General features: G+C 51.2%; 1 protein-coding gene across 2 annotated transcripts; it reads right to left on the reverse strand.

Moving 5' to 3' along the window:
* Positions 1–216: 216 nt before the first annotated feature.
* Positions 217–14,720, reverse strand: LOC103189233 (protein Tob2). Of its 2 annotated transcripts, none has more exons than XM_042344969.1 (2): positions 14,640–14,720; positions 217–1,461 (listed from the first exon to the last, which is right to left on the reverse strand). In XM_042344969.1, exon 2 carries the CDS (start codon positions 1,384–1,386, stop codon positions 466–468), a length of 921 nt encoding a protein of 306 aa, XP_042200903.1. In that variant the 5' UTR covers positions 1,387–1,461; positions 14,640–14,720; the 3' UTR covers positions 217–465. The 2 variants fall into 2 exon arrangements, with proteins under 2 accessions (XP_042200903.1, XP_007907760.1); XM_007909569.2 differs by lacking the exon at positions 14,640–14,720 and adding an exon at positions 3,444–3,571.

A 14,720-nucleotide genomic window follows, 5' to 3' on the forward strand; every position in this document is an offset into this window, starting at 1 on the left:
CCTCTTCAAAAGGCATCTTCCCTGGAGGGGTGGGGGTGGGGGGTGGCAGGATTTGAGCGAGAGAGAGAGAGAACGAGAGAGAGAAAGAGAGAGGCAAGCGATTGTAACACACAGCTTTACGCAATGGCAATGCAATTGGGGAGGCGGAAACTCAATGGAATATGGAAGCTTAGGAGATGCAACAGAACGGTTGACTGTGTGGGGTGGGGCGGGGGGGGGGGCGCGGAAGAGAGGGGGATAAAGGGAAGGAAAAGATAGGGGAGCGGGAGTAAAGATAAAGGGCAAGGGGGTTGATGGTGATGTGTGTGTTGGGGGAGATGGGGGTTAATAGTGTTCCCAAAGTGCTCTTCACCACAATACACTAATGCTGGCCTCCTTTGAGTAGTGTGTGTGTGTGTGTGTGTGTGCGTGTGCGTGTGTGCATGTGTGTGTATAGAAAGCAGTCCGTTGTCACTCAGTCAGTGTCTAGTTGGCCAACACGACGGGCTGAAATGGCTGGTTGGGATACTGCATGGCGTTCAGGTTGAAATCCAGCCCTTCGCCGAAGGGGCCCTTGTCAGCCAGGCTGTTGGTGCTGCTGTAGAGGGGGGGCACTTCAAAGGCGCTGGGGAAGGGGGCTGGGCCTGAGAAGGAGGGGGTTTCCCCGCCGAAGTACAGGCTCAAGCCGCCCGGGTACACAAACTCCTTGGCATTGGGCGAGAGCGAGGAGGGTGGGATCTGGTTCCCCCCCAGCACCAGCGAGTGCATGGAGTTAGACAGCCCCTTCTGCTTCATCAGGTTGTTGGTGGGCGAGCGGGTCATCCTACGCCCCCCCGTCTTCATCTTGGTCGAGCCGAACTTGGTGGCAGCGAATGCGGCGGTGGTGAAAGTGATGGGCTGGGTGGACCTGGGCATGAAGGTGGGGCTCACAGAGTTACCAAAGGAGGGGGAGGGCGAGTTGGACAAGGAGGCGCCTTGCTCGGTGATGGGAGTGAAGACTTGAGCCTCAGGGTTGAAGCTGCTCTTGATCTCCTTGTCCAGCTCAGCGCTGCTCTCATGATCATCCATGTACAAGACCTTGACAGCACTTTTCTCCCCAATCTGGTAGGACACCTCGAAAGGGTCGATCCACAGGCTTAGCTCCTGAGGGACATTGGCCCGAATGTCTTCGATATCCAGCCCGCTCCTCCGGGCGGCCTGTTCCACGATGGGGTCAACTGTCTCCCCGATATGCAGGCACCTATAGCCGGAGCCTTTCAGTGGCTTTTCGGGGTACCAGTGTCCCTCGTACTTCTGCTTGAGCAGCCGCTCCAACTCCTCGCCAAATAGGTCTGCCCGACGCCTTGGAAGCTTGTTGTACAGGTAGGAGATGATGAAGTTTAAAGCTACTTTGATCTCCAAATGCATGCTTGGGTTGGTCTTGAGAGGGCTGCGGTGGGAAGTGCCGACAGATCGCTTGAGATAGAGAGTGTCCGTTGAATCCTTTAAGAGAAGACAAGGATAATCAGCTCTCTGCCAACTCCCATTGCGCAGTAAATCGGCACTGAAAACTTTGCAATAATAATCCTTGCATTTGATGCAGCGCCTTATCACATCATCAAGATGTCTCAAAAGAAATGCCAAATCACCCCCCTCACCCCCCCAACACCGTATTGCGGCATAAGCATCAGATATTGTATGGACGAAGACATCACCATAGATGAGAGGAGTTCACGTAAGGAGAGAGACTTAAGAACAGTACACCTCAAGATTAAGGGGTGAACCGACAGAGGTCTCTACGATTACGCAAGATTACGTTGGGATGAATGGTGAGATTATTTCCGCTGTCGGCCAGTCAGCCACAACGGGGGAGTAAAATTAAGACGCTCGCAATAAGAATTAAAGGGGAGGTTGGAAAGAATTCTTTGCCCAGAGGGTGGTTGGAATGTGCAATTCTCCACCACAAACACAAACGTCCCTAAATTCTTTTTAAAAAGGCAATTTGGTTTGAAAAGCGGGTGGGAAGGAGGCGAGATTGTATTCAGAGGCTTGGGCAGAGAGAGAAAAAACATAATGCTGGCTCGATGGCTGTGTATGGTAACAGCCCACATACTGTCTCAACCGAGCAGGAGAAGAGATGTCAGGCGAGCTCAGTTGGTAGCACTTTCGCCTCTGAGTCAGAAGGTTGTGTGTTCAACAACAAACAACAGATTATATTTACGCAGTGCCTTTTACATCGGAAGACATCCCAAGGTGCTGCACAGTCAGGGATTTGGATCCAAGCTGGGGGGGCTGGGATCAGGAGAGGTGGGGGGCTGGGATCAGGGGAGGTGGGGGGGCTGGGATCAGGGGAGGTGGGGGGCTGGGATCAGGGGAGGTGGGGGGGCTGGGATCTGGAGAGGTGGGGGGGGCTGGGATCAGGGGAGGTGGGGGGGCGGGGATCAGCGGAGGTGGGGGGGCTGGGATCAGGGGAGGTGGGGGGGCTGGGATCAGGGGAGGTGGCGGGGGCTGGGATCAGGGAAGGTGGGGGGGCGGGGATCAGGAGAGGTGGGGGGGCGGGGATCAGGGGAGGTGGGGGGGGCGGGGATCAGGGGAGGTGGGGGGGGCTGGGATCAGGGGAGGTGGGGGGGGCTGGGATCAGGGGTGGTGGGGGGGCGGGATCAGGGGAGGTGGGGGGCTGGGATCAGGGGAGGTGGGGGGGGGCTGGGATCAGGGGAGGTGGGGGGGGGCTGGGAGGGTAGGGGTAGGGAAGTGACCTAAGGCGCCGTCAAAGAGGAGGGTCTTGAGATTCGCCTGGAAGGACGCGATGGAGGGAGCGAGGCGAAGAGACTGTGAGATGGGAGTTCCAAAAGATGGGGGCGGAGAGGCTGCCTGGAAGCCCGATTCAAGTCGGGAACTTTGAGCGCACAGTCTCGGCCGACGCTTCAGTGCGGGACTCGAGGATGGCCGAATTGCTGCGCACAAAATGGCTGCCTCATTTGCCTACAAAACGTCCCCAGGTAGAAAGTCCGGGTCGACATAATCTACAGCAGGGCTGTAGGATCGTCTTAAGCGAGAGAGGGGAGCCAAAGGTCCCCACAAGCTGAACGCCGAACTATACTGCCATTCGAGGATGTACCGGGCAGACAAGCCAAGACCGGTCAATCCATGACTGCTGTGCGCAGTTGGCCGCCGCGTTTCGCCCGCAAAATAAGTCAATTCACGTCAGCGTATTCTGTGAAGCGCTTTGAGGTGTCTAACCCTAACTGGCAAGGATTACTGTATTGTCTGACTATTGCTTTCCGCAAAGGGGAAAGGCACGAAGAAGGGAAGCGCAATGCAACGATCTTTCCGATTCCCACTCTCTTCCAAACCACGGCGTGACGAATCCCGACTGTCTCGCTCCCGAGTTTCCAACTTGGAATCTCTTGCCAAGTCGGAAAGAAATTGGGAGACAAGGCACACACCCGCTCCGTTGCGTTCAAAAGGGTCGTTCAACTGCTCACCGACGTGCGACACAGACAGGATACAGCAATAAGAATAATCCTCGTTATTTCATACAACAGCCTTTGCTTCGAGGGCACATTTCACAGGACTGTAAAGTGTAGTGACTGTATTTTGTAGCCAACCCGAGCAGCCAATTTGAGCACAGCAACGTCCCACAAACGGCCACAAAGTGAGTGATCAACTTTATGAGGGGGAAGGAGAAAGATCGTTAGCCAGGACACAAGGAGAGGCGTATATATGCAGAGTAAGGAAACTTGCCTAAGATTTTGCACTGCGTGGGAATCGAGCCAGGGCCTCTCGCTTGCAAGGCGAATGCTCCAACCAGTACGCTACAGGTCTATAGCCTTATCTCTGGAATTCTCTCTCCCTCAACCCTTTCCTTTCCCCCCAGCCCGCCCTTTGCCTTTGAATCCCTCTCTTACGCACGTTTTTGGTTAACAACCGATATTCTCCTTCTCGGCCGGCCTGCCTGCCTGCCTCTCCCTCCCCGGTGTCTCTCAAGATGCTCAACCGGTACGCGAAAGGCACCAGGCAAGGAAGGGCGAGCGGCTCACAAACGCAGCTTGGACACTGGGCCACACAGCCTGTGTGCGAGTTTAAAGGGGATCCAATGTTAAAGGCATCGCTGTAATCCACTGACACCCAATCTGTGAAACTAATCCTGTACTAGATTACACCGGTCTCTCTCTCTCTCTCCTCCCTCATAGACTGCTTCACGGTGCAAGTAAAGATTGCTTGCGAAATTGATGTTACGTTTTACAATAATATTAATCCCTGCATGTGATAGGCCGCCTTGCACGCGCAGACGACCCCTCAAAGCACTTCACTTCAGTTATGGCAAAGTTCAGCGAGACTCTGTACGCGTAGGCAAACCCGGCTGCCAATTTGCGCACAGCAACACCATCCCACAAACAGCAACGAAATGAGCGAGCGATTTTATCCGGGGGATTCTCGGCCAGGACACCGCAAGAGAGAGAGAGAGAGAGAGAGAGAGAGATATACTCCCTGCGCTTTTTTTTTTACCCGCGGGATCTTTAACATCCACCTGATCAGGCGAAGAAGAGGAGCAAGTTTTAACTTCTCATCCAAAGGACGGCGGCTCCCACATTACGAAAGCACTCGAGGAAAGCAACTCGTGTCTGGGGTGTCTCAAAGCGTTTCACAGGAAATTACGGCCCAATGCAGTCAGCGTGAGGCAAACGTCGAGAGCAAAGCCTCATGAACTTCCATGAGGTGAATGAGTAATCTGGAGGATTGTTGGCCCTGGAAAGTGGAAAGAAAGGGAGAAACTCCCTTCGCCTTTTCAATAATATCACAGGATTAAACGCCCACTGGAAACCGGCGCAGACGGGAGCTCGGTTTAGTGCCTCATCCGAAGTATGGCACCTCTGACAATGCAGCGTTTCCCTGGAGGAATCAGCCTAGACTGTGAGCTCAAAGTCTTCAAAGAAGGTTGTGCGGCAGGTTCAGAGGTGAGACGGAGCCGGGCTGCCCATGCTCTCCAAACCAAACACCTGAGATGAAGGCTCAGAAACGGAGTGGTTAGAGCACTCGCCTCCGAAGCGGGAGGACCCGGATTCAAATCCCAGGCAGGGCAAAGCCTCAGGCGAGTTTCCCTACTCCACGCCCACGCTTCGGTTTACCGATCAGTAAGTAGGGACCTGGTTGTCAGTCGGATTGGCGGATCGCTTTTCTGGGGGTAATAATCCCTTCGAAAATAAATAAATCCGGTCACTCAATTCACGACCGTCTGTGGGGACGCTGCTGTGTGCAACCGGCTGCTGCGTTTCGCCCACAAAATACAGTCAATTCACTTTACAGTGTATTCTGTGAAGGGCTTTGAGACGCCTCGAAGACCTGATTAGGCACTATATCATATGCAAGAATTATTATTAATAAATGTGGAGTACAGCATCCAGATTTAAATTCTATCCCATCGTAGGAACCTAAGGAATTCATGCATTAAAGTGGCACATCCCACCTCCATTTTAATGCATGCCACGGGATTCACATAGAGCTCCTCTGTGTACACAGAACAACCTTCTCATTCCCTCCTTCTCACTCTCCTCTCCACATTCAGGGAGACCTTAAAGTGAAGGGAGTTTCTGTCTCACCCTCCCACCACACCCCGGTATACTGACTCACAATCTTCCCTCTCTCCACTGCCCCGAGATAAAATTCAGTCAATCACTTGGTTGGCTGTTTGTGGGACGTTGCTTTGCGTAAATTGGCTGCAGCATTTGCCTACAAAATACGCAGTCGCTACCCTTTATGGTAAATAATGTGAAGCGCTTTGAGATAAACAACCTCCTGACGTGAAAGCCAGTTTCAAATGGAAGATTATTATCATCTCTCTCTTACCTCCGCCCAATCCCGAATCCAAAGGGTTCAAACTTCTGAACACAAGTCACTGAGTACAACGTACCCTGTTCATCCCGTCTCCTGTGGACTATGCAGTGAAGTAGCTAAGGTCAACTGTGTGAAAGTTAATGGCTCATCCAAAGGACAGCAGCTCTGACAATGCAGTTCTCGCCCCAGCATCATCAGTCCATTGCCCATTAGGGCACAGTCCCCTCCCTCAAGTCCCACACAGCCCAACTTCGAGGTAAGAGCGCGCCCCACCAGCGAGCACTGCTTTCCAACATCTTTATAACTTTCACGCAGCGTCCTTCGTGTGAAAGCGCTGTACAATAAGGAAATGTGTGCAACTTTTTGTCCTGCCTAGAAATTCGAACCCGGGTGCTGTCGCTCGCTCGCTCGTGAGGCAAGCGCTCTAACCGCGACGCTACAGGACTCCATGATACAGGAATGCAACGCTTTTAAGCATTTGGTTATCTGGGCTGCCTTACATCAGCGTGTTAACGTCCCTGCGCTGAGGAAGCGCCCTTTACCACGGCTCCTACAGGTCGATCATTAAAGCACCAGACTCCAGAGTTAGTTACCTGGCTCTGCGCCAGTCCCACCCCTCTGTGCACCATTCACAGCCAGGGATGGTATTCGAGATATGTTGCACGGGGCACGTGCTCAGTCTGTCCACGTCACCTCACGCCCCTGGGCTGGGTTGAGCAGAGGATCTAAAATGGATGCTTCTATTCTCTGTGTCTGTCTCTCTCTCTCTCTCCCCCCCCACCCCCTCCGTCCTTACCTGAAGGCAGCAGCTGTTAACAGGCCCGTCATAAACCCTGCCTTTTAACACTGCGCCTAGAATATCTCACAGGGCCTCGCAGGCTGTCAACTGTGTGCTTTGTTGGCACGTCCCGACAGCCATTTTGCACACAGTTAAAAAACAGCCATGAAGTCAACGACCAATTTTAACTGGCGGAATGTCAGCTCGGACCTTGCGAGAGAGAGAGAGAGAGAGAGAGAGAGAGAGAGACTAGCTCCCTTCTCTTTTCTAACGTCGCAGGATGTTTAACGTCAAGCGGATCAGGCACCGTACCGTGCTCCCCACACCCCCTCTTCCCCAGCACAAAAACCTTCACAAAATACACTTTACAGTATATTATTGCGTGAAGCGCTTCGTGAGTCGCCTTGAAGACGTGATAAAGCGTGATATATATGTATCATTACTATTATTTATATAGCGTCCTTCACGCAGGGCAGCATCTCGGAGGGCTCTTGCAACACTACGCTGGAGTGTGCTGGCCTGATCCAAATGAAAGATTTAAGAAACTGTACTAACTGAGAGACACTATTGGGAAAGAGAGGGGGTTGATGTGGAGCTAGCAGGCTTCTGACACAACACAAGACTGTTCCAACACCAGGGTCATTGCACAACATCCCTGTTAGCATCCTTCCTACTCGGGTTGGGATCAACATCTGTTGAGGGGCGATTTAAGTCCTAAAGCCCCGCATCGATTATCCAACGGACACGACTCACGGCTGCTTCCTCAATCACTTCATTTTAAGAAGGTAAAGCTGGAGGCTGGTGTTACCTAGAGAGCTGTGATCAGCTGGAGGTCCATCTCTGGATTCAGGTGGTTTATATATAGAAAGAAACTTGAGGGAATTACTGGCTATAATCTGATCGCAGGGTTCAGGTGCATATTAAGAGTAAGCTTAGGCAGTAAGAGAAGAGAGTCTCTCTCTCTGTCTCTCTCTGTGTGTGTTTCCTGGCCTACAATTCCCCAGATAAAATCGGTCATTCATTTCATGGCTATGTGGAGGGACGTTGCTGTGTTAGCAAATTTGGTCACTCAATCCACGAGTGTTTGTGGGACGCTGCTGTGTGCAATTGACCGCCGTGTTTCGCCCACAGAATACAGAGTCACTACACTTTACAGCATATATCCTGTGCAGGCTCTGAGACGCCTCAATGATGCGATCCGACGCTATATCAAATGTAAGGATTATTATTTTTTTTTGAAATTGCGAATCAAGGAGTCTTGAACCCTCAATCTGTGAAATCTCACCCCCGACTATTAGTCCTGAATCCACCCAATGCTTAACTTTGCACGGATCAAAGCGGCGGTGGTGGTGGTGGGGGGGGGGGGGGAGGGAGTTAAATGCTGCTCACATCCATTTTTCGCACCAAAAACTATCCTTGCTGTACAGATTGCAGCTGGAAAAGAACTCCCTGTTCCCACTCCGCAGGGTCATTCAGACGAGAGAATTAACAAGGTCACCGCTGGAGGCTTTATGTCCACAGTCCAGGGTCAGAAATGCTTATTAGATACAAAGTGAGAGACTGCGTTTCCTTCGCTGGACCAGAAAAAAAAATAGGTCCTCGAACACTTTGTGGGGTTACTGAACTGCCCGCGTACTGTACTGTACCAAACCCACCCATGACGCCACTCGCTAGAATCCCTCCATCTCTATCAAAAGACTCTCCGACTCTCCTCCACTTTCAAAAACAGTCTAAAGGCATTTGCGCTTTCCAACAACAACGCAGGTTAGCGTCTCGGAGCGCCTGAACAATAGTGGAGCACGATGCCGAGCCGGGGGGGGGGGGGAGGTGACCGTAAGTACGGTTGAAAAGGAAGGTCTTCAGGCGCAACCTGAAGGTGGAGAAGGAGGGGGCAAGGCGGAGGGATAAAGGGAGAGTGTTCCAGAGTTTCGGGGCGTAGTGGCTAAAAAGCACGGCCGGGGTGGTGGAACGGAGGACACGAGGAACAAGCAGAAGGCTAGACCCAATCCGTCGCCTAGCTCAACCTGCTCGCGATCGTGCCCATTGCTCTGAAGAGCTCAAGACTGTTTCCTACATGAAAGGGGCTGTATGTGTGCAAGTCTAGCGTTATTATTGCAACCCAGACCACAACCCCAGTTGACGTAACCGGCCACAAAGTCCGTTCAACAGCTAAGGTTTGGGACGGTTTACTCACTCACCCCACCATTCGCCCACAAAATACACAGTCAGTTCACTTAGACAGTACATTCTGCGAAGCGTTTTGAGAAGTCTCGACGATGCGGTAAGGCACTATATCCAATGCAAGGGTTTTTTTTTTCCTTTCCAGAAGTGTCATCACCTGGCTAGTTGATAGCTCCGCAGACAAACACACACACACACACACACACACACCCAACTGAGTTTCAAATGCATTCGACACGACCCATGGAAATTCTCGTGTCTGGAAATAAAAGGTGTATAAAATTTTAAACAGGGGTTGGAAAAGTAAACCCAGAACAATACTTTCGGATGCACCGAGACAGTAGAACAAGGTTTAGGGTTGCAAAGAGGCAATTTCAGAAGACACCAAGAAGTTTTTCTCAACCCAGCGGGTAATTAGTGCTGTATTATCAGAGGTGTTGCGCCGTTCTTCGGATAAGATGGTAAACCAAACTCCGTCTGTGCCTGTTCAGGTGGACGTTAAAGAAAATTCCGTCGTGCTGCTCAAAAAGAGAAGGGAGTTTCTCTCTCTCCCAGTGTCCCGGCCAACAATCTTCTGGATAAAATTGGTCACTCACTCCACGGCCGTTTGTGGGGCTTTGCTGTGTGCAAACTCACCTACAAACACAATAGTTAATAATCCCTTCAAAGATAAATAAATATTGGTCACTCAATCCACGACTGTTTGTGGGACACCGCTGGGGGCGTTTCACCCGCAAAATATACAACAACGAAATTACATTTGCAAAGCGCCTTTCATGTCGGGAGACATCCCAAGTTGCTGATATACAAAATATACAGTCAGTTCACTTGACAGTATATTCTGTGAAGCGCTTTGAGATGGCTCAAAGATGTGATAAGGTGCTATATCAAATGCAAGGATTATTATTATAATAATTATTATATTTACTCTGGAAATCCTGCTTTGAGACGTGGTAATCATGTGATAAGGCGCTGCATCAAATGCAAAGATTAGTATTACTATATTGTCCTTTTAGGTAAGTCAGCGCTGAAGAGTAGAATATTTTCCAGCTTTTATCAGCGGTCATCTGGAACTCTGTCACTAAAGGCGTACTTGGAATCAAGCTCCTTCTGATGCTACCTCAATGATGGATATTATCCTCAGAGAAACGTGCAGCATTTTCAGTTCTGGTCCTTTCCTTTCCCTCCTTCTCCAAGTCTACCATTTTGAATTGAAGCACTGCTCCGCAGCCAACAAGGTCAAAGTTCTCCCGAGTTCATTTCACCAGAGGGCCGGCTTCATCCCATCGTTCCCAGCCGGTTTCGCGACGTTACAGACCTGCACAACTCCGGCTTCGCAATGAGAAGGGTTGAGACAAAAGATGGCTCCAGGGCAAAATACCTTTTCGGCGGCACGGGGGGGGCGGGGGAGAGGAAACCGCGCACTTTACCAGCACTCACAGAGGGGTGTGGATTTCTCATTAACACCAACAAGAGGCAGATAATCCCCAGTGGCGGAAGTTGAAGAGTTTCCAAAACACTCCCTCAAACGTACATGGTTAACACATGCCACCAGAAACTCTGTGAACGATACACATAAGTATTCTTAATTTGCAATCCACGGAGAAGCCGACTTAATCAAAGAATTTCACAGCACAGGAGCTGGTTCTTCAGACCATCTTAAAAGAGTTATCCACCCGTGCTCGCGACTCTGCCTTGCCAATGCAAAATTACACTTGTATAGCAGCCTTCACGTCAGGAGGAAGTCCCAAGACGGTCAGGGATTTGGGGAGTGGAGGGCAGGAGCGCAGCCGAAGGCTCGCTCGAAGAGGAGGGTTTTGAAACTTGCCTCGAAGGAGGCAGGGGAGGAGTGAATAGATCGCCCTCCTCCCTTGCTTGGCGTATACAGTCAATTCACTTCACAGTATATTCCGTGAAGCGCTTTGAGACGTCTAGAAGACGTGAAAAGCGCTGTACCAAATGCAGGGACTATTATTTGATATAATCCCTCGAACATGCACCGCTCCGAGATGCTGCTTCAAGGGCGCTACATAAACACGAACTGTTAATGCTTTATATCAAATAGTTAACTAACTCCCTCTTCAAAGTTATTATGGCTTCGCCTTCAACCACTGGGTTTTGTAGGGCACTCCCACGTCCTGACTGTCCTGACACCCTGACAGTTAGATACTGCGGATCATCGGTCACTGACAAATAATAAAGGAACAATCGCCCAAATCTCACTAGTACATACAGTACAGTACTGTGTTCTTCAAGAACATACATAAAAGCTAAAAGTCCTGGCCAGCAAATTGTCCTTCACGTCACGACTGTTTGCAGGACCTTGCTGTGTGAAAATTGCCTGCTGCTTTGTGCATACAAACGCAGTCACCAATTACCCGTGAAGTGCTTGGCAGCTTTCCATTTCTATGGTTCTAGCTGGAACTCTCTCTCTCCCCCCCCCACCCCACCGCCCGCCCGCCCGCCCGCCCGCCCTCCCCCACGCAGCTTTTCAGCCCCCACCTTAAAACGCACCTCTTCGACCGGACCTATGGTCACCTCCTACCCCTTCCCTGCTCGGCAACCTTAAAAAGCACTCGAGATGTTATTCAATGTGAAGTGCGCCATATAAATAGAAGATGCTATTGCATGATAATAATAATCCGCCAATAGACTAACAACTGGGTTCCTACTTACTGCTAAATAAACAGAAGTGGGGGGGGGGGGGGGGAGTGGAGTAAGGAAACTTGCCTAAGGTTTTTCCCCGCAGGGAATCGAACCCGGGTCCTCTCGCTTGCGAGGCGTACGCTCTAACCGCTACGCCACAGCACTCCAAACCCAACAGAAGGCACTGTAAAGCGCTCTGGGGCGCTACCCTGCCCGGGCGGCGCGTACATTAAACGCAAGGTGCTGTTGTAATTCCGCGGCTTGGCAGGCTGCTGGGAGTTTCTCGTCCCGCAGCAGTTTCACGTCGCCTCGGCCATCTTTACAGCCCGAGCTGCACTTTCGGTGGGGGGGGGGGCAGCTGGTGTGAATGAACCCGGGAACCCACACGGAGCACTGGCTGAGCAAACAGAGGACAAGTGCCAGCAGCTGCGCTGCACTGTGGGGACTGTAGTGCAGTCAGTCGGCGAAACAACTACAAATTCCAGGGTGCAGCGCATGCCGGGCACATGCGCACTGACCCACTTAAAGCCCCCCGACGCATGCGCAGCCGCATCCCCCCTATTGCTCAATATTAAATGTCTCTCAACCCATTCCACCCCCACCTCCCATCAAATTCCATGCAACCCCCCCCCCCCACCGCCCCGCCGCCGCCGCCGCCACCCCGAAAGCCTTAAAACGTCTCGGGTTGCGATTGCAATCACCGGCACCCACCAGAGTGCAATACATTGGAGGAAAAACACACACAAGTTGTGTGCAGTCGAAGAGAAAATCTCATTAAATCTAAAAAAAGGAGCTACACAACCAGAGGACTTTAACCTTCCAAATCTCCTTAAAGCCTCTTATCACAATCCCAGCACCGGTTACATTTCATGCATCGGTTCTCGAGAGTTTTAAACCCTTCCTTCCCTTTTTTTTTACTACCCCCGCTACCCCAAAGCTGTGTGCGTGTGTGTGTGTGTGTGTTGTTTGACCGATTATATATGTGATATAAAAACAATCGACACCTCGTACTGACACGCCGCCGGTCAGAGGCATTACTGCCTGACACGTCCACTAAAACCCTCTGGTACATTCAAGAAACGCAAGACAATATACATATTGTTTCAGAACATCTACATTTCAGAATATCCTTAAATAGGGAAAGTAGTAGAGGGGAGTAGGAGCGGCGGCGTGGGTGGGGGGGGGGAAATGAAATATAATAAAAGCAACTGTATTTTTAACCATTTATCCAAAACGATATTTAATGTCGCAAGATTCAAACAACACCTTTTTTTTTTAAAAGATGAAAAAAGTAAAGTCTCCATTTAAAACCCATGTATTTTTCTTACACACACGTCCATGGACATTCATTTTTCATATAAAAACAAAAGTCAGCCTCAGTTTCTGCCCACCGCCCCCTCTTAAAAAAACATTTCTGAAATAGATTTGAATACACACATCCCTATACGCTATGGTTTGCACTCTCTCTCTCCAAATGTGTATATATATATAATACACAAATTGTATCACATATAGATTATAGTATTTATAGATTATATATTAGACTGTAGCTGCATTCTATTTGTACTGCACAGACACACACACATATATGTACACACACACACACACACACAAAGAGGGAGAAATCTTTTAACATCTGCTAAATGCAGTTCAGTTTCGCCTACAAAACACAGTCACTACACTTCACAGCAAAAAAAAAATCCTGTAAAGCGCTTTGAGACTTTTCGACGGCGCGACAAGCCAAGCTGCGGTGTCAAATGCAAGGATTATTATTATTATTATTATTATTTTCATCGATAACAAATCATTCGACACAGAAATACTCTGGCGGCGAAGGATCTTTCTCTGAGGGGGTTGTGGGGGGAGTTAGTTGTACGCCGGGCCGAGAGTGGGTGTGCTTCTGTGTGGGTGTGAGAGGTAGACAGAGTGGGGTGGGGGGGTGGAGAGGGGAGTAAAACATCTCCGTACCCTCACCTCAAAACATTCACACTTATTATTATTGATCCTTTGAGGAGATATGTTGCTGTCTTAAGTGGGTGGGGGGGGGGGGGGAGAGAGCGAGAAGGTAAGAGAGAGGACATTATCCCCTTTCCCTCACCCCCCCCCACTCCACGTATACCACAAAATACACCCCCCCCCCCACCCAAAAAAAACCACTTGAGATTCGTGATGAATAATTATCATTGATGCCTTGAGGATAAATGGTGTGGGCTCTGCCCCCCCCTCACCCCACAAATCCGCCCCGAAACACTGACAGTTAACTCCTGAGTTAATTGTGTACGATTCCTTCCCTTCAGGAGAAATGGGGTGGGGGGGGGGGAAGAGAGAGAGAGAGAGAGAGAGAGAGAGGGGGTAAGAGAGAGGACATTACCCCCACTTTCCCTCAAACCCTCCCCCCCAAAAAAAACATTGACAGTTACCCTGAATTATTATATATTATTTCTGGAGGAGAAATGGTGCTGACTTGAGAGGGGGGGGGGGTGTTGGAGAGAGAGAGAGAGAGAGAGGATAAAAGAGAGAGAGAGGACATCACCCGACTTGTCCCTCCCCCCTCCCCTTTCCCTACCCCCCCACCCCCTCCTTTTTCCCTCACCCCCCACTTTCCCTCTCCCTCCCCCCCCTACACACACACACATCGACAGTTACTACGAATCGTTAATATATTATTCCTTGAGGAGAGAGAGAGAGAGAGTTGAGGCGGTGTGGGGGGGGGGGAGAGAGAGAGAGGGGGGGGGAGAGAGAGAGAGAGAGAGGGGGAGAGAGAGAGAGAGAGGGGGAGAGAGAGAGGGGGAGAGAGAGAGAGGGGGGAGAGAGAGGGGGAGAGAGAGAGAGAGAGGGGGGAGAGAGAGAGAGGGGAGAGAGAGAGAGAGGGGGGAGAGAGAGGGGGAGAGAGAGAGAGAGAGGGGGAGAGAGAGAGAGAGAGGGGGAGAGAGAGAGGGGGGGAGGGGGAGAGAGAGAGAGGGGGGAGAGAGAGAGAGAGGGGGGGAGAGAGAGTGGGGGGAGAGGAAGAAGGAAGGGGGTGGTGGGGAGGGGGTAAAAGAGGGAGAGAGAGAGAGAGAGGAGAGGGAGAGACATTAACACGAATCACCCCCTTTCCCCTCACACCCCCCACACCGCCTCCCCCCCACCCCCAAAAAAAAAAAATCCCTCCCCCTCCCTCCCTCCCTGACGATGATTCCCCGAGGAGACACGGTGTCGGGGAGGGAGGGAGGGAGGGAGGGGAGGCCCGGCCCGGCCCTACCTGAGGTGCCTGCAGGGAGCCCGGGGCCGGTGCTGCTGCCGTCGCTCGCGCCGCCTCAGCCCAAAACTTTAGCCGCTTCGC

This window comes from Callorhinchus milii, unplaced genomic scaffold (genome assembly GCF_018977255.1).
Source record: "Callorhinchus milii isolate IMCB2004 unplaced genomic scaffold, IMCB_Cmil_1.0 Scaffold31, whole genome shotgun sequence".
Classification (NCBI taxonomy): Eukaryota; Metazoa; Chordata; class Chondrichthyes; order Chimaeriformes; family Callorhinchidae; genus Callorhinchus; species Callorhinchus milii.